The sequence below is a fragment of the Dysidea avara genome, chromosome 11 (assembly GCF_963678975.1).
Source record: "Dysidea avara chromosome 11, odDysAvar1.4, whole genome shotgun sequence".
Lineage (NCBI taxonomy): Eukaryota > Metazoa > Porifera > Demospongiae > Dictyoceratida > Dysideidae > Dysidea > Dysidea avara.
Genome location: NC_089282.1, coordinates 2,708,963 through 2,734,432, shown reverse-complemented (window position 1 = coordinate 2,734,432; position 25,470 = coordinate 2,708,963). Strand labels below are relative to the sequence as shown.

Genomic DNA, 25,470 nt, shown 5'->3' with positions numbered 1-25,470 from the left:
TTGTTGCACCATGATGGTGTATGGGTGAAACTAAAAAGATTCTGATCAGGCTGAATATACGAAACATGTTGTAACCCAATAAAACATTATTGTTGTCATAAAATATGTACATGTAATATGTCTTCTATACACACACAATGTTGCACTATAATATAAATATAACGAGAAACCATTAACCAGAAACTGAGGATTGAAATCGAAAACACTACTACACCACTATCGTCCACAACAACATTTCTTTTTCTTTTTATTTTCAGTGTCCGGTGATGGACCAGGCTGTACAGTCTTATTATCAACATTGTCTAGAACAAGATGATTGCATAGCAGACTTGACAGTATATTGCACAGTATATTGTATAGAGGGAAACTTTGGCGGGAGAAAACTTTGGCGAATTTGGTGATTCGCTACAAATTCGCCAAAGTTTAACCCACCAATTACTCGTAGTGCCTGAGATTAGCATCTTCATAGCTACAGATTGAGCTTGAATTCGCCAAAGTTTATTTCGCCAAATGCGATTTAGCTTGCTATTCGCCAAAGTTTCCCTCTATACGGTAATATATTGCAAAGATTATTGGAAATTGTATTGTTGTTGCTTCAAAATTACTACTAAATATCTGACTTGTAAACTTTACACAAGAGACCGTTTAAAAATCTTATAATTTGGGGGGACAAAATCAGCCACAAAAGGCTATTTATAGTTATAGTTATATGCTCACTGTCACTATCGTGGCAACCATTTTGAACAGTGCAAAAATCTAAACAGTATTTAAATGGAACACTCTGGTAATGTCAAGCTTATTAGCATACATCAAATATTGCCTGAATGCAGTCATTCAGCAATACCTTTTAAGGTTGATAACTGGCTTGAGCAGTTTAAGAAATTGCATCCTGATCTATCTATTTCAGCCTTCTATTCTAGTTAATAAAAAAATAAAAAATAAATTGCTTTTAATTTTAATTTGAAAGGATGTGAAACTATTAAATTAGTGGCCTAATATCGAAGAAACAGTATTTCAGTAGTATTTCAACAAATACTATGTCAGTATAGTGGATTTATGATTTTCAAAAATGGATTTTTGTATATAGCTATAAGGAATAAGGTATCTAGAGACACACATCTGAGATTTTAAAAGCTCTGAGATAAGATTTAGGCTATTATTGGTTTATATTCACAGCAAATCCAATGCTGATATAAAACTTTACAGGACAAAAATTGTTCTAAGCTGAATGGAATTGAAGGTGAAAATAGTGTTGCTGAGCATGGAATATAGGATTGTGCTATGGTAAGTTGTCAACATAGAAATAACAGCTAATTAGACTGCTTTTAGAGGGGTCTCGACCATAACCACTTTGATCTGCCACTGCAAATATTGTCCAATTACATTCTACTTATATTACATGTGGTGATTTACGTACCTAACTTTATTGTTTCATTCACTCGAATTGAAGACACAGGGGTAATAGGGAGACTTTTGCCATGTGCAGCGTGTTGAGATGATGTGAGAGGCTCGTTACGATGGAGTCTGACAATGTTCTCCACTATGAGAGTGAATATATCCTGGATACCTGTGAAGTGAAAATACCATCGTGATGAAAATACGGTACAAGATGTAAGTAATGTATGAGTGTAGCCCAAGAGGAGCTACACATATGATTACCGTTTGTGAGTTCTTAATATTGACCTGTTATAAAGTTGTTTATTATCAACAGTTTCACAAAACCAGGTCACAAACAACACCACTATTAACATATGGTTAGATCTAAAAATATTTCATTACATTGATCCATGTGAATTTGAGCATGCAACTAAACTAAAATTAGTCATTTCAGAGGTCGGTATGTATCACCAAAGACGCCTTAATTTTCATTACAGCACAAGGGATGTGTGTGTGCATGAGAGCGTGCATCTGTGTGTGTTGTCTACTTACCAATATCATGAGCAGCTGATGTTTCTCCATACAACACTTGAAGTGACCTAGCATATTCTTCTAATGTTTCCATTGGAACCTTCCGCTGTTCTTGCAAATCACACTTGTTGCCAACAATGTATAACACTGGTTAAGGGAACAATGATTAAAACCAATACCCATGACTGGTTGTAGTCAACTTACCAACATTAGTTCCAACGTTATTGTGAAGTTCTAAAATTGTACAAAGAGATAATATTATGTGTGATAGTTCATAATAGTAGTGATCACTGATCAGAAAGGTTAGCAGTTTAAAAATGTCATCCAGATACCAGTACCAGATGTACACTTTTGGTGTGGTTAGTTACAACTTCTAGAAGGTTTTGAATGTGTAATTACACAAATGTGAGCAAAATCAACTAAAATCAAGAGGAATTTTACAGTGTACAGATCTCTAGAGCTTTACAGGTCTGCACACAACCACACACAACCATCCAGACATCTCCTTTTTGGCTAGTGCTGCATTAATATTTGTATGGTTTGTCCCACTTTAGGTGTGGTGGAACAGGTCAAATAACAGCAACAAACATTACACAGTGAAGTTGTAAAAGCATACGACAGACCTGGACACCATTTCTGGGGGCCTGGGACATGCCCCACCAAGAAATGATTTAGATTTTAGAAGGTCTGTAGTATTTAAGACTATTTCATCGTGGTAAATTAAGAAGATACTCAGGAATAAAATGTGACTGTTCTAGTTGACTGCTCTATTAGAGAATCTTGATCTTGTGCTACAAACATTGACCAATAAGTGACCCCATCACCTATGATCCACTTTGATTGTGGCAGTGAAATTTAATTGTGTCTTCATATACCTCTGTCTGTGGTGAAAAACCCCAATCGTGCTGTCATGGACAATGAGACAAGTTTGATTGCTGATCATCCAATACATAGTGTGGACTGACCATTAACTAGCAGTTTGTGTCACAATGACCACACAATTATTTTATGTTTTCATCATATCTAATTTTCTACAAATTTTGACCATGTCATCTGTTGCTAAAGTGTATGTACTATAAATAGGGTTGTATGGGGTGATACAAGCCCTGTACATGTAGATGATCAACTCTGCATTGCAAAATAGTTTATAGATTTTTGAGATGTGTACATTTTGTGGATTATAGCTATCTGTAAGTAACATTTTCACTTGAAAATTTAGTGATTATCCAAGTTACATGATAGGGAGCTTGTGTGGAAAATGAGTGATCCTCAGACTACAAATTTTTGATCACCCACAAAAAAATATATATATACCTTGAAGTGAACTGATAACGTTTACAGACAATTAACAAACTAATTTACCTTCTACCCATTCTTTAGCATCTTCAAAAGACTGTAAGTCTGTGATGTCATAAACGATAATGGCTGCAGTCGCCTTTCGATAATACATTGAGACCAAGGATCGAAACCTGATGAGAACATGAACAATCCAAAATTAATGTCAAAAACTGACTATACCTCTCTTGTCCGGCAGTATCCCATAATTGAATTTTAACTTTGGTGTTTTTTTCTACATCCCTACAAATATCAAACTAGCAGTAAGTAAACTGACCTGATATGTGTAGGCGTGTGTGTGTGTGTTGTGTGTGTTTGCGGCCAGACTAATAACCACATCACTGTGTGGTGATCACAAGGCATTATGTAGTGTTGGGACAGTTACTTTTTACAAGTAACTAGTTACATATTACTTGCAACTGAACTATTTAGTTACAGTTACATATTACCCATAAAATAAAGTAACTATAATAATATTACATATTATATTACTTTATGTCCACAGCCTTAAGCTGTCACGTGTGAAACTACCACCTTATCACGTGACATGATTGCGTTGTTGGACAATGTGCAAATCTTGGTTATAAGTAAGAAGCTGGTGAATAAGCTTCATTCAGTAAGCTTCATTACTTCGTTGTGGCCAGGTGTTACTCAGTGGATTACTAATGAGATTAGTAACTTCGTTACTAGTAGTAATAATACATAATATTAGATTCGTTACAGTAACTATATTACTTAGGTAACGCATTACATTTGTAAGTAAAGTAACTTGAGTTATATTACCCATTTTTATAGCGTGTTTCGTTATATTACTTAGTTACCATAAAAGTAATAATTAATTATTACGTAATGCGTTACCCCCAACACTGGCATTATGTATGTTAGTACTACAGTACTGCACACTCACAATGTAAAGGTAAAGAAAGACGCACTGATTGTTGGCTTCACTTTACCAGAGAATGTCTTCCCAATGTGTCGTAACGCAATAGATGTCTTCCCCACACCTGCAATAGCACGCAACAGATAGGATCAAGTTTTTGTTCTACCATAAATAACCAACATTTGCCACCAATTTTTGGTTGCTCGCTGTATTGAAGAAAAAAATGATTATTTTTAACAATCTACAAGTAGCTATTGGTGCTACATAACAATTTGGTAGAGCATTGACATTACTAATTCCGTCTGAGGGGCTTAATGTAACCAGTTTGGGCTCAACAAACAAGGTATTACTTATGCTGACATCATTGTGATCCTCAAGCCAACTGCTAGTGACCCAAGTTTATACATAGCAGCTATCTCTTTTCTTAGAACACAAATTCCTACCTCCTTGTCAAAAATCACCGTTTTCATCATTTGCCAAAATAATAAAATATTTTACATCAAAAATTTGAAGGTAAATATTTAATCCCAATCACTGCAGGCTCATTAAAATCACAAAAATAAGTTACAGCAAGAGAATGTATAGTGCAATTTTGTGGCTAACTCTTAGTACAAAACTTTTACAAATTCACTTTTGATCATATTTACACCTCTGATTACAGAGAACCGTTGATAGGCGAGGATCACCGACAATAGGCGATGATCACTGATGATACAGTCTAGTATGCTTCTAAAACAAAGCCGAGACATTACTTTTAGTATTATTATACTCCAGTTAGATGCTCTCCCTCGATAGTAATCATGTCAAGAGGCCATTGTATGGATAGTGTCTAGCTGGGTGCATGGCTAAATAAAGCTGATCTTGGAAGGCTTCCAACATAGCTTGAAGAACATCGTGACATTTTCCATGTTTTCCCAAGTATATTGTATAGCTAATAGCCCACAGCAGGCAACCAGCCACCCAAGCCAATTATAAATTCAATCACTATTCATTTTATCACCTGCTGGTCTTGTAGCAACAACTCGTGACACGTTGTTACCATCACAATCCACATATTTGCACTGTTTTTGTGCACTTGTTTGTCACACTGTTCTGACACCATAAGGACTCATCAATTTCCTTGTCTGGCACTTGGTCTAGTGACATTATCTTCACTAGCCATGACTGCTTTCCCAGGTCTGACTTTACCGAAGAAGTAGAAATACGGTGTGTGAACTTTGATTTCTTTAGCTCTTTTAACAACATCATATTCAAGTCTTCTGTACTCTTGCAAGATTTGTCTTGTGCACTCACAAGTAAGGAAACTTGCACAGAAAATAAGTAAGATTGAGGACTTTCTACTAAGGACCAGCTAGCAGGTCTAACAGACCCTTCCATAGATCAAACCATATTATGCATACCACTATCTGGCTGTTGATTGGTGTTGATAATAATAGTCTATGAAATCACTAGAGAGGTTACTAACCATTTCTCTTTTCTGAATCAAGAGTTCATAGCAGTGTTGTCATATAGCTGTATTGCTAGGGATTCTGGCATTAAATATTGTTAAATAGTAAAGTCAAAGTTGTCCCCATGCCTTGGGATGGGGAACTCCTCATATAATAGCAAATCCTGACATGGGATATGCCCTTGGGCCAGTATACGAGGCCAGGTGTAATATAGCATTAGAATACCATGAGTGAATAAGAGACTTATACATTCTTGGTATTAAATTTATTATACCACTCACCCTGAGCACCGAGAATAACCACCTTTGCCTCTATTGGTAGTTGTTTGAAAGACATACTGGTAGCCTGGGGTGCTCAATGATAAACTCACTGCAGGCTCACCAGCAGGTGGTGAATGTTATGATGGATGGATTCCTTATAGCTAGCACTGTCGAGTCAGTAATCGATGGAGTTCGTAGCTGGTTGCTTTGAGTACACAGCACACAATACAATACACTGTCGTCTCGTGTTGATTTTATTACGTGTATTAATTGAATCAGTCAGTCATCACTCACGAGGTCACTCACTGAACAAGCCTTTTCCATAGTGACATCAGAATAAAAAGTGGCGACCTCTATTTGGGGGACTCTAATGTTTTCAAGTATAGGTGATATTGGGCGACAAATGAAGATCGATCGTTTGTGTGATTCAGGAAGATGTCGAGCTAAAACTAACAGGTATGGGTATAACGCAGCGGAATAAAATCATTTACGTGGGTTTTGAACATTTCGGCTGGTTTTGAAGGTTGAGTAGAAATAACATTCCCTTATATACGTTGTAACCATACATGGTAACTTGGCTTCAATATCATCCTTTATTAACAACTAAATGGTTCACGAAAAGCTTGTCGTCATAGGACGCAATACTCGAAAATATAAGAGTGCCCGAAATAGAAAACCAATGTGACGCATAATCACGTGATGCGTTCGTAGGAATATAGCGCTCCCACACCATACTACTACTATACACCTGATGCATGCACAATACCAATTTTCCAATTTTTGGTTTGTGCCTATAACTAATGACCACATTTAGAAAATTGTTACAACTCTACTAACACATAATAGCTAACACGTATATCTACAAAGACCACAAAACAGTACAGAGTGAGGGCTAGCCAAACATAAAATAAATTGAACAAAAAAAATTCAGAACTATCCAGCCCCAAGATAGTCCTTGGAAAAAAACCTGGTGGTCATTTTTTAAATTTATTTTTAACCACTCAGGGAAAAACCAAAAAACAGCTCACTCTGTTGTGATGCATGTATGACAAACAATTCCAAAAAAAAGTCCAGTAGCCGTCGCAGGTCACTCATCTAGACATCGTTAAGAAATTTCAGGGGGTGGGGCTGGGATCCAACTTGCTTGTACACGTGGCCTAGAATGAATTAATACACACCATACAACTTTATATACCATGCATCACGTGACACTACTACGTATTCACATGGGAGCTTATTTTCTTGCTAATTCACTGCGTTCAAACGCCAGAAAATACACAGGATGTGTGTGCTCGTGTGCTCGTGTGCGTGAGGGGTCTGCGGATGTGCCCTGGTCCGACGCCAGCTCTCTATGTAAAGAGGCGGGCGCTGCCTGTGTAATAGATTGTGCCCCATACATGGCTGGAGTTATTTATTTAATATAGTTTCTATAATTATAGCCGGAGGTATTGCTGGAGGATTAATGGCGGTTGGGGGGGGGGGGAGCCTTTGATCCAGAAACTGCCGCATGATCAGGCATTTTGTATTGAAGTCTAATAGAGCAGTCAACAACTCTAATAGAACAGTTACAATTTGTAAAGTAAAAACAATGCTTTTTAGACCTGAAATTTTTCCTGGGGCATGCCCCCAGACCTCCAGAACGACATCCATGTGTCGGCAGTTGTATGTTTCAAATTTCACATAGTTCTATGTGTACCTCTTAACCCTTTAACCTGCTCCTGATACTATGCCAGTAGAAGCAATTGCATCTGCTGGCATAGTATCAGGAGCAGATTAAGGTATACTTCATATAAGCAGCCTATATCAATCAGTTACTAACAAACTTTAACTGTCAGCTTTCAGTGTACTTTTAAAAGTTTTCTTCATTTCTTGTGCATGCAACAGAATTTTTTCTGGTTTCACTGATGAGGTTATATCTCTGTGAAAATCAAACAGTATGAATATACAAAACAATTAGCTGCATGCATTACTGCAGGATCACAGTAAACTTTAAAAATCCAGTCCACATCACTTTTATTTTCACCCATTATTGCTGTGTAGGAACGAGTCACAATTATCTTGATGTTGAGATGATTTTGCAGCACAGGAAATATATTCTACACCTCAACAAAGGCAATAGAAAGAATCTTAGCTGATTGTTTTAGTTATCTTGAAAGTTGTGATTGGTTAATATATTTCAGTATTTCCTGACTGCACTGATTAGAGTATCTACGGTCATTCTTATTTCTGCAGCGAAATCGGTTCTTTTAAAGCTCAAGATATACCCATGGCATTTTGTTGTAAAGCATTATAGACTCTGTCTAGACCCATCCATTATCTATTTCAACATCCCCATAGAATCTTCAACTCGCACCATGGTAACTGGTGGATAGTTTGAAATCCATTAGGTCTATCACTGATGAAAATCATTAAGAGCAGCCTTCTAATTTCAGTTGAGCACAAGTCAATTTGTCTAACCACTTCAAAACAATTTTTCATTGTACGGCAGTTGAACAGGATGTGTACATGTTAAATTGAATTGTAGCAAGAATAGTACTACTAACATGACCAAATAAGGTTGGATATTGATCACTGAATATATAACAAATTAGTGAAATTGTACAAGAATCAGTTTGAATATACACGTGCTGGAATTTTTAAAAAAATCAAAAAAAAAACTTACAATACAAAAAAGATAAACAAATTGCATTTTTCATTGGGAGCCATGGTGGCAATGAATTATCATTCAATAGCATACACACAGATCTCAAGGTTTTCTACTAGTGATAGTGGTGTAGCGTGGATTAGTAGGTCCCTCTGTGATGCTGTATAGTGATACGTTACTAGGGTCATGATCAATGTCCGGTGCTCTACGTGCAAATATCATCCTGATGTCTGTATGAAGGTAGACGTGACCGGACTTGGAACATCGGAATCTAAGAACAAAGATTGTTACTTGATACACAATATATTTTCTCCCACCTTAAATGGATGAGGTAATGAAGCTCTGGTACGGCTTTCTGCAAGTACAACAGAAAATAAATTGTCTTGTATGCACACACTTAATATAACACTTGTGCAAAAGTTGTATTAGAACTGATATCAGTGGCTTACATGCAACGGTGGTACTGGTGGTCTGGAGAGAGTTCTCTGCCGTAGAAAGGTTTGACTGTTAGGTGGCATGTTGGTGAAGTCATACATCACAACAAACATCTTCACCACAGTCTTGTTGGGGTTAAATAATGTCTACAAAGTTAACACAATACATGCTACACGCATACAACTCTGATAGTAATTTACTGTCAGAAATGTTACTGTTATGTTATTGGTTAGGGTTTCTTAAAACATACTTAATCCTTATAAGGAACATCCTGTTTCCTACTAACCCCACTACACATAAAATTCTAAAACCAACGTCTATTATCATGAGTTTAAAAAGTGCAAAGTATCATGTCTCCATCCTACTAGATGACATGGGGTGGGGTATCTACCAGTAGTGAGATCAACCAGGAAAAGAGATAGTGATAATGACACAAGTTATCCATAAGGGGAACTACTATGAAAGTACATGTTGTATATTTACTGATACAGAAGTGTGAATATACACATAATTGCAGCAACCATCACACTACACAAAAAGCAAAACCTTCAGCTGCTGCAGTGGCCAGCACTGGAACACCTGTGCACTACTCAGGTGCTATGAGCCAGTGCAGGCAAATCCTCCTGGGGCAGGACTAGTAACCTACAGGAGGCTGTACCATGTCTCACAGGTGAAGGTGTGGGCACCTGAAGTTCCACCTGGACCTTCAACTGCTATATGAGACATGGACAGTTGAGCATTTGCTTCCCCAGTTTACACCAGGTACCCATTGATGTTACAGTTTGGTGGCCCAGTTCCACCAGGTCCCTATTTTAACAGCTGGGTAGACTGGAGCAATGTGAGTAAAGTTTCTTGCTCAAGGAAACAACAACACCAAAGTGGCCCAGTTGGGAATTGAACCTGGAACCTTTCGATTACCAGGCTGATGTCCTAACCACTATACACACAGAGTAACACACTACACATGTACAATGACACACTACACATAAACGCTACATAAACGTACAACTTGTATGGTTCCTTTACGAGGTACATGGTAGCCTTTTCTACTAATACTACTGAGATCAATGTGTCCCTATATGGTAGAGGCAGTGACTAATAATAGAAGCAAGCAGCATATATACTGACCATATATGGTGAGGGACCATCCTCATCAGACAAACTAAAGAACAGAGCCATCACTGGTAATGTAACATGACTCGGACAAAATGATCCACTAGCACCAATATCAGCTGTAAAGCCCTACAAATAGTAATGACATCACATTACATCACAATGTGACGATATAATACCTCAACAACTCCAAGAGGCTCCAGTCTGCCATTTAGTACTGATTCCTAAGTAGGAAAAGTGTTACAACAACACTACAATGGGATCTGTATAATACAGACACCTTGGGACCAACCAATAGTGTTCTGGTAGGTGCCCACATTAACATGTTCCAGTATATACTGTACCTCAAAAGTCCCTAGTAAGCTGAGACTAGATACACCAGTTGGTAGTGACATACTTCTCAATACTGGTGGTCTATGTGACTTGTGCTATAGGGTGGAAGTGAGTGGAATCACAGAACAATGAGTCAAAGTGTACAGGTTTGTGTGTGTGTGTGTGTGTGTGTGTGTGTGTGTGTGTGTGTGTGTGTGTGTGTGTGTGTGTGTGTGTGTGTGTGTGTGTGTGTGTGTGCGTGTGCGTGCATGTAGGAGTGTATCCATTCAATGGACTGGACTCAAGCAAAGTTTGATATTTCTATATGTGTGTATGTAGTGTGTATGTTTGTACGTGTGTATGGTGGTCTGTACATAACAATTGTTTCATCTCACCTTTGATGGTGTTGCAAAAGATTGTCTTCGATGAAGACTGGTATGACAGTTACTACACAAGATAATACCCAGTGTAACAGACTGAGATGATGTACACATATTGAGGAAAGCTTAATGTGTACATCATAATAAGTAGGGATGCGGCGATTATGCCGGCATAATTTCGGGAATAATAGGTATGTGTGGGAATCAGGAATTATGCTAGCACTTTGAGGTGATTATAAAGCTTTAACAGTAGGAAAATCTGTAGATTGCATAGTTCCGTTAAAAAAGATCGAGATACTCTAATAGAGCAGTCAGAAACTCTAATAGAACAGTCACTGAATATTATTTACTTTAATAAAGCAGTCACATTGAAATTAAATACTCTAATACAGCAACCAGTTAAAGAATTCAAGACTATTGAAGCTTAACCATCAATGAAAATAGCCTGATACAGCAATGAACTGGCATTATTAGCCAATTATGGTGGCATAATTTTGGGAATAATGGGCAATTCTCAAAAGCATAATAGGTGATTTTTTGAGCACTGCTCAAAAGCATAATGCTCAATTTTTGGAGCATAATAGCCTCATGCCTAATAATAAGTTAACAGGAAACACTGTACCAACTCAAGAAATGCTGATGTCAACAGGTAGTAACTCCTACATTTCACTGCAATTTGAATTATGCTATAATGAAATATGTCAATCTGAATTTCCTTATTGGTCACTATTAACCCTTAACCCACGTAGTCGAGAAAACTGAATTTAAACTTTACAAATAAGTGTACCCTGCACAAACCACTGTAACTTTCAAAGCATCTGTCCTATGGCTATGCAATTTGCGTCACTGTGCTAGAGATGTAACAAGAATTAAAATGATACCTAGGGTTTTACAATTGTGAGGCCAAAACTAGCCATGTATAAATAACTTTTCGGGTAAGGAAGTGCACAAACTTTTAAAATGATCCATAACTCAATGGTGGTTGCTCCAATCAACTTGCAACAAGTTCCATTTGCTTCGCCATTACATTTTCTATCCCAACTCATGTGAGTAAACCCACAATCGAAATAACACACCTAGCAAGATTTTCTAAGATGTGATTCGCTGTTGTTCATCACTTCACAACAAGTAAGCCATTGTAATTACAGTGTGAGTTTTAGGTTATAAGGATAAACTACTGTTTATATTGTGTAAACATGCACTCCCTTGTGGGTTAAGGTTAAACATAAAGTTTATCAAGTATATTCACTAAAAATATTATTACTATGTCATGTGTAACTTAAGCAATACCAGGATGTGGCCATATCAGTTGACAGTCAAGAAGTCACCACTATTTGAAAATAACTTCACAATTTTGACTCAATAAAATGATTTTTTAAAGACACCAGAAATATCTTTACTTCAACCAGTTTTGCTCAGCACTCAGGACAAAACCTTGTGATACGTAGGTGTGGACTGCATTGATGTGAAAAATAATGAGATTACTAAAAGACCACCTATTGTTAGTTAGAAGTGTAATAAAAAATTAATTTAAAGGGTCTTAGCGATAAAAAGTATTGAAACTAGAGATGATACTTAGTGCAGTTAATATAAACATCTTAGACCTTTATAAGGCCTTCTGGTATACAGGCTCTGCCTTTACTAGGTACTTTAATCATAATGATGGTAGCTATGATGGAAAAATCCCTACTTGGCATTGTAGCAATGCAAGAAATCCCTAAATTGGCATGTTTTCACCACCTTTTAAACGCCAAAGTAGGGATTCTCCCAAATTGCTACAATTCTAAATAGGGACTTTCCCTCATAGCTACCTATCCGTACTTCTTATTCAGGAGGAATCTTGGCAAACTTCAAGTATATGCGATTTTTTGATGATACTGTTACAGAAAGTATTACAAGGCACTCCAAAAAGATAGCAAGTACGAGTGTGCATTTATTACGGGTGCGCCCAGTTGGGAACCACTACTATCATTTGGCTCGCTACCAGGGCACCAGCAATGATTGCCTGTGCCCATGCAGGCCTGGGTGTAGCTATGCCCCGTCAATTTTTAGAAAATTTCTATGTAATTCCCAGCATCATGTGCTAACATTTTAAGATTTGAGTGTGGGTCGAGAGTCAAACATGTGCTGCAATTTGGTGAAACCAGTCAGTGGACAACAGTACTGGAAATAAAGTAATTGTTTTATTAGATGTCTAATGGTACAGACTGATAAAAAGGACAAAAAAGCCAATTCCCAGTCAGTTGTGGTGCCCATCTTAGCTACTGACGGCAGATCATTGTTTATTCAAGCTTTCTCAATGTTGTTATGCTACAGTGCTCAAGTAGAGAAGACAGAAGAGTGAAATATGGGGCTGGAGTTGTCACTGATGAAGTATTATGCTCAGCTATAAAACACTGACAGAAGAGTAAAAAAGAAGTCCGATATTGGGGCTGGAGGCTAAATTAATCCACCATTGTTTAGTTTTAGCTTCTATATTATTCATGCAGTAGTATCTTGGTCTAATAAGCTGCACAAACAGCAGTGTATAGTAGCTAGCTAGGTACATGTATGCAGCCAAACTCTCCACCTGACACTGTCTTTGACTCGGATTGACCCAGCAGAGGAGGTCTTGAAGTCCAGAAGGTGGGCCGTGAGGCCCGCTTCCGCCTAATCATTTTTAAACAGTTTTCGAAAGCAAATGTGTCCACAGAAATGGGCTCGCGTTACTTGCTAAATAGTTTGCATGGTGGGGACAGCTTGATCTTGTGCCCGGGAAATCCAGAAAGTTAGCTACGCCCCTGTTTTTATCACTGGAACCCTATATTAATTAATATATACATTCTTAGTGCACTATTTGTTAACTTTTTTAGTGAGCACACTGTTGCTGTGACTGTTGTACTAGAGTAACTCGATCTGAGGTAGGCAGACAAAAATACTGGTATTTAAAAATTCTGTATCTGGATGGATGTAAATGTTTTCTTGTTTTTAATGCTGTATTTGTTATTGAATGAAGTAAGACTATTCTGTGAAGGTGATTTTTGTCATATATGATTTAATTTTCTATGATGGCTTTTAGATGCGACATTTCTAGTGGCTTGCACCACTTTAGGGGGAGCCCTACACGCCCCTACTAAACAGTACAGTAGTACTCTTTGATATGCTTCAGATCAGGGCAGTTAACCTAAACCAATGCGAGCAGACAGGCACTTCACTGGTGCAATCTGACGGTTTTAAGAGTTAGCTGAATGCTCTGTTAAGAGTATTTCAATTTGTTATTAACCACTAACTCTCTAACTTGGAGAAAGGGCTAAAGCTAATTCTCCCTTACACTGAGGTGGGTCTTCTAGCTGCATGCAAGTCTACCATCAACAATGTTTATACTACCATAAATAATAGACATCCCTACTGGAATTGAAGCGCATGTATAGTGGTAGATTGTTTCTTGGGTGGTGGTGTAGGCGTTTTCCATATAAAAAGTATTTGCACATGACAGGGTGCTAGTTTAAGGGTGGTGCTTATTACTTACTAATACTATGTGTACTGGTACGTGTCTCATAGCATATTTACTCTAGTTCAGTCAAGTTCACTAATCAAGCGCTTCTCATATCAACCTTTCATGCCTGTCAAACTTCTAGCTAATACACATCCACACAAAAATAGCCAAGTTATGAAATAATGATGCAGCCTTGAGCCTGGGTGAAAACAGTTGTGAACAGTTCTGAAATTAAAGGTGGTCCCCAAAAATGGTTGCAATATGTTAATGCTAATAAACTTTAATAATGGCTGCATGCATTGCTAAAATTTATTAGCACTAACATATTTCTTGGCCGCCACCTTTGATTTCAACACAACTTTTTTTATCCAGGCTATTTAAGACCATACCATTTTCATAGTTTGACTTTTTTTTGTGGATTTCACTTCTTTTTGTACTTTATAGAACTGACTGTGGGGTTTGTTTCTACTAACATTTCTACAGATACAATGATGATAATTAAAGACAGACTCATAAATGTATTGCATTCATGATTTACTTCAATATTTGGGTAATACTCGTAAGCAGACTGCACATTTTTGAGGACTTCTAATAGAACAAACATATCTATGAAATACAAAATGTTTATTTAAAGTAAAAACTAGAATTTTCATTTATAATAAGAGGTTCTGGTAAGGACGCATGTTAGGTATTGAGTTTTCAAACTCTGGTAAGTTTGTTTTGACATTTTTTGTGTACCTTTTTTAGCTTTACAACTTAGCAGCTGTAACTCTACTGATTTTCAAACTACCAAAAGGCACTACACTACTAAGATGATCAGCCTATGTACACACCAATTTTCAAGGTATTCCCATACTCAGTTTACCTGTAGCTGAGACAAAAGTTTTACATGAATAAACGCTCATAACTCCTTTGATATTCATTAGATTCACAGCAAACTTGGTACATGAATTTACCTTTATATACTGTTCATTTGTGAGGCAATCAATTACACATTTACGTTTTATAGCAATTTTTACAAAGTGAGCGAAAAGAAATCGAAACCCCACATAGGGCATAAGAAAAAATGAAGACATTAAATCAAAAATTTGAACGCCCATATCTCACAAATGGCTGTTGCAACTTTAATCAAATATGTTGTGTGGCCTACCCTACCTGGTGGACAGCTATAATGCAAAAATGGTGTACTTTGGAAAAAAGGGTATGGAGTTATGCATGTGTGAAAGAGCTGTTTTTTTTTTTTCTTCCTGTTAATATACTCACGGTGTGGTATTGGCCGTATGACACTATCGTGTATCTTGATCAACACACCCACTATGAACCTTATATTCCACGGTGATACATCCAGTAACCAAAAATATGTTTATTAAATCTACTCCCAGTACTGTGTACAGTATTTTAAAGTGGCACGAACTGCGGATAGCTCAGGTGAAACTTATAAGTTTCCAATCCAGTATGGGGTGTCTATTATTTATGATGCTACTATTATTGCAGACAAATAACAAGGGGCACACAGTTACAATAACTCACTGTTGGGTGATTTCTTCTACTGTACTTGTGGATGGCTTAGATCTTGAACTGAATGGAATCTAATTTGAAGACACACAGTTTAGAAGAAGACAATATAATAATTCAATTCTTACAGGACTAGATGCTTCAGGGGGACACACCCTTCCTTTAGACGTGATCTCTTTACTGCGACCAGAGGACTCTAGTGTTCTAGCAGTTATTCTCTGAAGGATAGAACTACTACCATTCTCAACAGATTTACTAGATGATGATGATGGGCTAATAGCAATATCATGGTGTCTACCGGGACTGAGCAAATGAGATTTGTGTGATGGTGACTTTATGACTGACAGACAAGAAGAATCAAAACAGAACTCTTGTGAACATGAGTGTCCATTAGTACTACTACTACCATTACTACTAGAATGAGATACTCTTTCACTGTTACCATTTAATGAGGATGAAGATGATACTTTGGGCGATAACTTCGTGAATTTACTAGAACATTCTGAACTGGATTTACCTCCACCAGATCTCAATAACTGCATTGAGGAGGACAATGATATTTTATCTTTGCGTTCTACAGTGTGACGGTCAATTGATGAGTCACTCAAACACTTTGCAATCCCTTCAAACTGGGTGGTCAGTTTACAACTGGACATAAATGGCATATTGGCCAGTCTTGGTAGGTGACAGATGACAACTTGCAGTGTCTCCACAGGTGTGTAGCTAGCTAGAGGGAAGTTGTGTATATCTGGCATGGCCACTGTGAACTGGCACACATCATCCTCTGATGGACCACATATCCTGTAACAACATTAACACATAACTGACTGCTCTATTAGAGTATTATGTGCTTAAAGTTTCAGAATTGCATTGAAACCTGTGTATTATGGGGACTGGGACCAATCAAAAGTTGTATGATTGTAAGGGGTCCTAATTTTCCAAGTCATTTTGGTTCAGCTTTATACATATCCTCAAGTATTCATATTAACAGGCTCCAATTCTTTATAACTAACTAATTACTACTAAAAAACAAAGACTTTTATACCAGTTACCAAGCAGTGAGTTATACTTTATATAACTACCCCTGCAGAGGAGTGAACATCATTACATCACCTCAAAGTGAGGATGATAGTGGTAGTCACATAGCACCTATATAGGTTTCCTGTAGGAATACTGATGTGCGGAGGTTTGTAAGGGCTTTGGGACATGTAGGCATTGATACACTATTAGGCCTTTAGAATATTTTTGGTAACAATTTGAGGTGTCACTTTTGAGTTTGTTCAACAAATTATGAGATGAGACATGTGACCAAACCTACTAATATATCCTACTCTGTCAGTTACAAATAAGGAATATAGTGTATTGTGTCCCATTGTGCTAGTAATAAAGTTCGTAGGAGATTTATTACACTACAGATATGTAAATAAGTACACGTTATTATGTGTTTTTAAAACATACACTTTGTTTACACAACACGTAAATAGTATAAATAATGTGTCTAAACTTGGTGCTCAATAGATGCATGTACATACATAAACACTTGTTTTAGCAGGAAACTACAGTAGGGTGTTCCATGCCTTGATATACTTTATAAAGGCCAAACAAATATGTGACCGTCTCGGCAAAAACCCAACTTGTTCGCACAATTTAAAAAAAAATTATTCACTCAGCATTATTTGCAGTGTCCAAAGAATGGATCACCAAAGTTTCAGCCTTCTGTGGTGTGCAGTTTTGAAATTGTAGCACTAGACAGTAGGAAGAGCAAGACAATTGATTTGTACATTGACTATACTGAAAATAAACTACAGGTGTTTAAATTCGCAGTCATAACTTCCGTTTGGATTAGTCTACAACTTTGCAATTTGGATAAAATGTTCACCATGGATCAGCACATCAGCCAAGGTATAGTGTTAGTCCTGTAGTCACTTGTGTATATGGATATGAAAGTGGTTTGGTAGAAGAAACAATGACGATCTTATTGTAAACACATGCATACTGTTGAAGCTACAGAAACGAAACAAAGATTTTCGAACTCTCCATGAGTAGGCGAATAAGATGGTATATAGTTTTCTTCCTTCTTTGAGTACTGGCCCGATAAAAACTTGCATATTTTTCTTTGTAGCATGTGTAATTTTACGAATTATTTTTAAATTTCAATTTTCTCAATATGCATGCTTGTACAAACAAGTCGGGTTTTTGCTGAGATGGTCACATGTATGTACGTACAATTCTGTTATGTTAGAATGCAGTGAAGCCAGTAATCACTTACTACCAAAAGCCGTACAAAAGGTATGCATGTAGGGTTGGGAAGTATTAGTAGTTAATAAAAGTATTTTTTAAATACCGATGTCCATACCAATGTGGTGGCCATACATGAAGTCAAGTAAGTAAAGGCCATGTGTGTTAAAGTATTCACAATGGTTTTTAGTTTTTGGAATACTTCAAATCTTACTTTGCAGTACAATTGCCGTTTTCATTTGTTCCTTCAAAAAGATAACTTACTACTAGCACAATGTGGGTAAGTGCAAGAGTGTAACAGTACGATAGTACTGTATAGTAAGGGTTGGTAAGAAATCATATGGTTTTGTGAATTTTCACACCTTTAAAAAATGGCCTTGTAATAAGTTTTACCCGAAAAAAACCACCTGGAATGCATTAGTACTGTTATAATGATGCTGTATCTTGTGTAAACGAAGCGAAAAGTCGAATGTTTCGATGTACAGTGAGTTTTTGAAAATCCGAAATTCACCTGCATTTCATCTGCCAGCCTGCCTGCTGTAAGACAGCCAAGGTAATGACAGCTGATTCACGAATTTGTTGTTCCGATTACATTCTGTCCACTGCACCATGCTATTTGCTTTCATCATTCATTCAAATCTTTGTTCTTCTCGAAGGATAATTAATAGTTGAAGCGCTCAATAGTTGTGGTGCATGCCACAACACAAGCACGTGCTTTTAACGAAGTGTGAGTACATGTGCATAAGAGGAGGGTGAACGGGTGTAGTACCCAAGGAGTTGTCTCTAGCATTTGTGACCGGATCTGCAAAAACAGGACATATTGCATTTTTTTTCGAATTCCTGTTTAGTAAATACTTATGCCAAGTGTACCCACTGGCAAAGCTTCAGCTTCATATGCCAATAACTTTGGGAGTTACAGCCCTACAAAGTAGCAACAACAGAAAAATTGATTTGTACAGCAAGTAAAGGGAAAATAAATTACAGGTACCTACAAAAATGGTTGTAACTTACTAACAGATTGAGGTACAGAGCTACAATTTTCACCATAGTGTTCGCCATGAACAGAGGAATCAACTACTGGGTAAGTTTTCCCTTTACTCGCCTATCTTCACTGCATAAAAAGACAAATTTCGTGAAGAAAAATTGATCACATACGATCGCTTCGACATGACGTAAACAAATGCGCATAACGTATGTATCCTTGGGTCTACTGCAACGAAACCAAGATTTTCCAACTCTTCTTGAGCAGGTGAATAAGATGGTATGCAGGTTTTTATTGTTAGTCCCTTCCTTCACTAAGAAAGAAGGGTTTAAAAAATTTACAGAATTTTTTCAATAATATGCAAGTATTTTGCTCAAGGTATTCAATGCTTTATACTGTAAATTTAGGCTTGTGAGAGTATGTCTCTTTTTCACAGATCTAGTCACATTTATTAATGCTGGGTAGTCGTTTTATATAGTCTTAATGACCAGTTTAGCTTTTTTTTTAAGGTAGCTAGCTAATAATGTCTTTGAAGGGCGGAACCACCTCGGGATCCAGACTTCTAAAAGCGAGGGTTCCACTCTTAATGGTGGGTTCTCCAGCAATGTGTTACTGTAAAATCATCAACATTTAGAAATGCAGCTGAAGCCTTTAACAGTTGCTGTAATAGCTTTAAAATAATTATTTTTAGAGGTGCTTATTGCATACGAAGGTGACAGCTGCTTCAAGTGATATTATACTATGTGGAAAACAAAAAGAGTATAATATAGCTAGCTAGCTAGATAAAAAGCAAACAAACTAGCCATTAAAAAAATTTAAAATTTTAAAAGCAAGTATGGATTGGTATAATATACACGCTACAAAAAGTAAGGAAACAAGCTCAAAAATGTTACAGCTGAAATGAGAAATGATCCAGCAGTAAAAAGTAAGGAAATAATATTAGACGACTACTTGCTAAAATGAGACACACTTTAATCCCTACTTTTGGCGAATTTGATGGTCTCATTTCAAGATGCTAGCCAATAGTAGGGTGTCTCATTTTAGCAAGTAGTCGTTCAATCTTGTTTCCTTACTTTTTACTGCTGGATCATTTCACATTTCAGCTGTAACATTTTTGAGCTTGTTTCCTTACTTTTTGTAGCGTGTACATTATACCAATCCCTACTTGCTTTTAAAAATTTTTTGGCTAGTATAATAGCAAGAGTTAATAATTGAGTATTAACTCTTGATAATAGGTATTTAGAGAAAAATTTTTTTAAATATAATACCGTAACATGTACAATAAAAATTTTTTTGTTTTTGAATGCTCAAACACCTCATGCTAATGTCATGCTTAGCACTAACAAAAATAATTTGGTGACTGAGTGAATTGTTATCGAGGTGGCGACTACATGTACCAGTGCAAATTAGACAGTGACAAGGGGATATCATGTCTACAAAGAAATATGGACCACTATGCTAGGGGAAATTTTGTTTGAGCACAAATCATTGCACTAGACATAACATAGCTACTCCACAACCCATGTGCTCAAGTACCTAAGGATCCAGTTGCTCACACTTCTGCAGCACGAGTTCACATGTGAGTAGCAAGCTCTAAGCTCTTACATAAAAGTTCAGCTAAATCAATTGTTACCCACAAACACTCTAATACAACATACACTGTCTCCTGGTTTGGTGTAGTTATCCACAAGTCTCTTTGTGAATAAGAAATTTCTATTTCAATTAAACTTCAAAGCATTGCTCACCTACCATTTTCTAAAAATGGTTAAAAACCTGCTAGCAGAAAGACCTAAGTCAGGCATTGTAAATTTCAATCATTGATTTCAAAGAACATTACTGGGGTCGAACTAAACACTGATATTACGGAAAATTCTGTTTAATGCCCATCTGTCTATAAAGCGTATTTCATCAACTAAAAAGTAGATGGACTTTACCAAATACCTAAGGTGGGTAGCCAAGCTTCCTTGTAGAGTAGTTATTTTGCTTTATCTGTATTGTGGGTGTGGTCCATATGCAAACTGTATCTAGTCTTTATACTGCTGTAGCGCCATAAATCATACAGTACAGTAATACTGTATAGTAGGGACCCATGAAAAAATATCACCCAAAAACCAACCTCACTATTCCCTGACAACGATGAACAGTATTGGTTCGGTAAAACTAAGTCTAAACAAACCTTTAGATCAACTTGAAATGCTTCCAACAAGTTGCTATGAACATTTAAAAAAAATTACTAAACAAAATTTTCTAGTGACTGACTGACTGAGTACTGATGCTTTCAGACAAACGTAACTCAATAACAGCTAATGCTACAGGGTTGATTTTTTTATTGTTTGATGTCGCTTCAGTCGGACACATGCCTTTTGGCATACCACAGCACATACAATGCATTCTTCATGGACTTAACAGTGTCCTCCTTTGTGTCCATTCATCTTTGCTAACAGTGAAAGGTGTCAATTTGGCGGTAGTGAGTGATGGCTTCCTTTCATAACAAAAATCGTCTGTATTTTTTATAGTGGCTACTTTGATTGTAGAGGTGCTTTTCGAATAGTTCTTAATTCGTAATGCTGTGTAACGGGTTGAACATAGGTGACAATGAAGTGTAATGGATATTTTACTTTCATACAATAATTGATAGCTGGGGCACTTGGCAGCATTGCTTTCTTTTGATGCAGTATGTGTGGGTACACCAGTTATAATAAAAAAAATTTATACAAATATTTTTTTTGGAATTTTCAACTAGAGTAGGGACCATAGCACATCAATAAAAAGTACTGAAACAAGTCCTTTTTGTGTACTTGTACCTATTAAGCCAACAACTTGTGACAACTCATCGCCATTGTAGTCACTCAAGCGTGTCTTCTGTTACTACTCCTGTTCTTCACATTGCTGTGACAACATGGCACATGCAATAGCAGCAACTGGTCAGTTTCCTTGTTGAAATTATTATTTCCACTAGCATTCGACTTCAAGAAGCAGCAATAAGGTGCAAGCTTTAATTTCTCTTCTTTAACATGTTCAGTCTTCCGCACTCGTGATAAGATCTCGTAGCAATTTTAAAACGACATCTAATCCAATCCCACAATGACTCCACTCATATGTCCATATAAAACTAAGTCAATAGACACCACACTCTTGGATCTTCCTTTAAAAACCTCGGCTTTGCCCTGGCTTTTAAAATCCATGAAGATCCTCATGCTAGGTCCCCACACACACACACACACACACAAAAATCATAGTTCCCAACACTGGCACCCTGATGTATAGAGTGAGTGTGCCCCTGTCAATATTAATCACAAACCCTGCAAATTCAAATTTCAGCATGATTGCTCTATTAGAATAGTTCGAACTTTTCAAAGGATAAATGATTGTTCTATTAAAGTAGTTGCTCCTGGTTTTGAAATAAAGTGACTGCTCATATAACATACAGCAACATGGATAAGGGGTTAGTACAGTGAAGTTGTATAATTAGGATCATGGAGCCTTTCTCACAAAAAAAAATTGACCAGAAACCAGCCTTACAATTAAACAAATGCCTTCAGTGTGACCCAAAATACTTCCAATATAGGTTACTTTTTATTCATAAGAATTTTCCTTCAGATCTAGATCAGTGTGCTGTAACTAAATAACAGCTAATGCTGTTCACTGTTAGTCACGATAGTCATCCCTTCAGCCCAACAGGTGCCCTTTGGAATATCGTAGTAGAACAATTGCATATGGCAAGCAATATTCATGAGATATTTAATAGTTTTGGGGGCAAATGCGTTTCATCCTTGAAATCTTTTACATCCCATGTATGAGTGGTCTGAGCCAGTGTATTCATGTAAAATACACTGGCTCAGACCACCAAAATTTCCTGTTTTACAGTAAAGCACCAAATAAGGTGCTAACTATGACACTGCTGGGTGATAACTGAACAGTACCCCATAATTTAGTTATCACCTAGTGGAGCTATCTCAGTTTGCAAAACATGATAGTGACAATGTTGTGTTAAATCAGCAAAACATAAACCCTCAATGGAGTTTATGAGTGTATGGTAGGATTGACATAACAGAAACAATACATGTTTAGAATCATTATTTTATTGAAATGAAGGAAGTACTTGTAGACTAACAAACACACACACACACACACACACGCACGCACGCGGGCATGCACTACACTCTACACTTTAAAAACATGCAACAGAAATGAAATCTACAACTGTGTACAAGAACACACAGTAGCTAGTTATCCTTTGCAATATACATCAACACATACCCAGAACAAGACCACAGACAACAAATGTTACATGTACAAAGTAGGACACTCCATACCAACATGATGACAACTCTGCTTTGATAATAACTGATAAACATCGTGACATACTGTGATATGGAACACATTCACAACAAAGGGGATAGCAAGTCTATAGAACACAATCCACACTGGGTGGAAAAACTGAGATGACAAGGACAGAAGCCTCTAGTGCTAATTTACAGCAGATTTACAAGACTAAAGGTGACAGTTTAAGGTATTTAACACCAGAAGCCAATAATAATATTTAACACCAGAAGGGCATTAGCTAAAAGGTGTCAAGGAAGCCTGGATGATGTACACAAGGGAACATGTGAGAGGCACACACACCTCAACCATTATTTTTAATGAAGTCACTAAGTTGTACTAGAGTAACACAGAGCTCAGATTGACCATTTGGTAGAAGTACTGTGCATGTATGGTGGAAAGATACAACCTTAATAATAAGCAAAGAGGTTTCATATATCATCTGAGGGCTCACAAATCATCTTACACTTCACATACCATAAACATTTCCAAAAATAACAATACTCATATGATTTCAATAAACTCATAAATTACACATACATCCTCCAAAAATTAACTCCACAAAACTAAATTTAACGATATAGCAACATCCTATAATATCTTGAGCTTCTAAAATCAAATTTCATCATTGTAATCACAGCTACCATGTAAGTACATGATGAAGCAAACAAGGATGACAGATCATGTGAATTTTATGCAAAAATGATGCAAGATTTTTGTGCAAGCTTCAGGTATGAAAATTATGCCAATCAGTTAACACTCAATGACAAGGCTAATATGATTCATTAGATGCTTGGAAATAACTCCATTACTAAAATACAAGCTACCATTGCTCAATGAAACATGAAACTGGCACATATACCAGCTGGTATACAGGTATTGTCACAGTATGGAATTTGAAATTACACAAATATTTTGGCTTCAACAACCACTACACACACTTGGTAGACACATTATAGTAGACTTTTCAATGTCTTAAGTACAATAACAAGTGTGTGCTATTTTTAGAATGTCTCCTAATAAGGACAAGGTGTTATCCACACACTACATGCAGGGATGAGCTCACCTGTATAATAGTTCAAATGGGAGTCTTCCTGAGCTGGATACTATCCACGCCCTTATTTGTGAGAAATGTGTAAATGACTCGACGGCTTGTAACAACTGTGCACAACTGATACTGCTCGATGGAGGCCTACAAAGTAACATAGCAAACTAGATTACTATTGAAAGGACACCATGTAAAGCTCATACAAACATTTATCACCAAACATGGTATCATGTCAGTATACATCACATGTATTAGTTGGGACATGTGATACTAAAAATATTGTCACCTTTTAGGAATTGTCTGAATTGTCCACTGTTCCAAAAGGATACAATCTGAATGTTGTTGCTGGGAGTTCTTATGAGTGTGACTCCTAGCAAACAACTCCAGGCATACTGGTGCACCACACCTCCCTAACTGTTCCATTTGCTCTCTGATGGCTGCATCACACTGTTAACATGATAAAATATTTATTACAAGAAGTTATTGCACTCATAGTGTTTACATATCTCATGTATCCAATAGTTTAAAACCATATACCCACATTACCTGCCTCCTGTCACACTCCACACCACCAATAAGAGTTGAATACACAGGCTATTTTTGTAAAACAATATTCACAGTTTAGTCGATGAAGGTGTTAGGGGGTAAAGCCACACAAGTAACACAACAGCTGACCCAACACAACACATACAGTGTAATCCTACATGATATTGTATTGATGTGTTGTGTATCAACAACTTATCTACTTCACTAGTGACACCAAAACACTTCTCACCACGTTGTTAACTTGTATTAACTCGTCTGAGTTCTTTCTTGTACACTTTTGTCGCTTGTGTCGCGATTTTATTTCTTCTCCTGGCGTCCTGGGTTCATGCTGGCGGGAGTTTAACACTGATAGAACTATCCTAGCGACCACGGACTCGTCGACATGGCTTGGAGACGTTGACCCGTCTAAAATAACAAGGTGTGTATGATAGTAACATTACAGAATACTGATATAACGCTATACCTGGTGATAACGGACTCTGCTGGTAAATTACTGGCATGTTAGTAGTTGAAATAGCAACCTAGTTGACTAGTACACGCTCGTAGTGGCACAATTGTCGCTACGCTATTGTGACTTGGCAACTCAATCTATCTCCAACCAACGCCCACTTAGCGGCGAATGTACGTC

At 37.1% G+C, this 25,470-nt stretch overlaps 2 protein-coding genes and 1 long non-coding RNA gene across 5 annotated transcripts; 1 reads left to right on the top strand and 2 right to left on the bottom strand.

Annotated features, from left to right (window-relative positions):
• Nucleotides 1–66: 66 nt before the first annotated feature.
• Nucleotides 67–6,473, bottom strand: LOC136238851 (ras-related protein Rab-31-like). 3 transcript variants are annotated; one of them, XR_010693222.1, is made up of 9 exons: nt 5,853–6,473; nt 4,151–4,247; nt 3,427–3,486; nt 3,271–3,377; nt 2,113–2,142; nt 1,930–2,055; nt 1,418–1,567; nt 845–916; nt 67–302 (listed from the first exon to the last, which is right to left on the bottom strand). XR_010693222.1 is itself a non-coding variant. In XM_066029481.1 (8 exons), the coding sequence occupies exons 1-8, from the start codon at nt 5,905–5,907 to the stop codon at nt 217–219; spliced, it is 711 nt and encodes a 236-aa protein (XP_065885553.1). In that variant the 5' UTR covers nt 5,908–6,464; the 3' UTR covers nt 67–216. The 3 variants fall into 3 exon arrangements, 2 of the variants coding, with proteins under 2 accessions (XP_065885553.1, XP_065885554.1); XM_066029481.1 differs by lacking the exon at nt 845–916 and having other exon boundaries at nt 5,853–6,464; XM_066029482.1 differs by lacking the exons at nt 845–916; nt 3,427–3,486 and having other exon boundaries at nt 5,853–6,468.
• Nucleotides 6,197–16,671, top strand: LOC136238856 (uncharacterized). The gene is made up of 3 exons (XR_010693225.1): nt 6,197–6,287; nt 14,938–15,034; nt 15,685–16,671. It is a non-coding gene; the product is annotated as an uncharacterized lncRNA (long non-coding RNA).
• Nucleotides 8,384–25,467, bottom strand: LOC136238849 (atos homolog protein B-like). The gene is made up of 14 exons (XM_066029478.1): nt 25,306–25,467; nt 25,072–25,247; nt 24,583–24,743; nt 24,315–24,440; nt 15,834–16,506; nt 15,721–15,779; nt 10,731–10,782; nt 10,368–10,451; nt 10,203–10,247; nt 10,039–10,152; nt 9,917–9,985; nt 8,925–9,056; nt 8,793–8,830; nt 8,384–8,746 (listed from the first exon to the last, which is right to left on the bottom strand). The coding sequence occupies exons 1-14, from the start codon at nt 25,340–25,342 to the stop codon at nt 8,578–8,580; spliced, it is 1,935 nt and encodes a 644-aa protein (XP_065885550.1). The 5' UTR covers nt 25,343–25,467; the 3' UTR covers nt 8,384–8,577.
• Nucleotides 25,468–25,470: the final 3 nt, after the last annotated feature.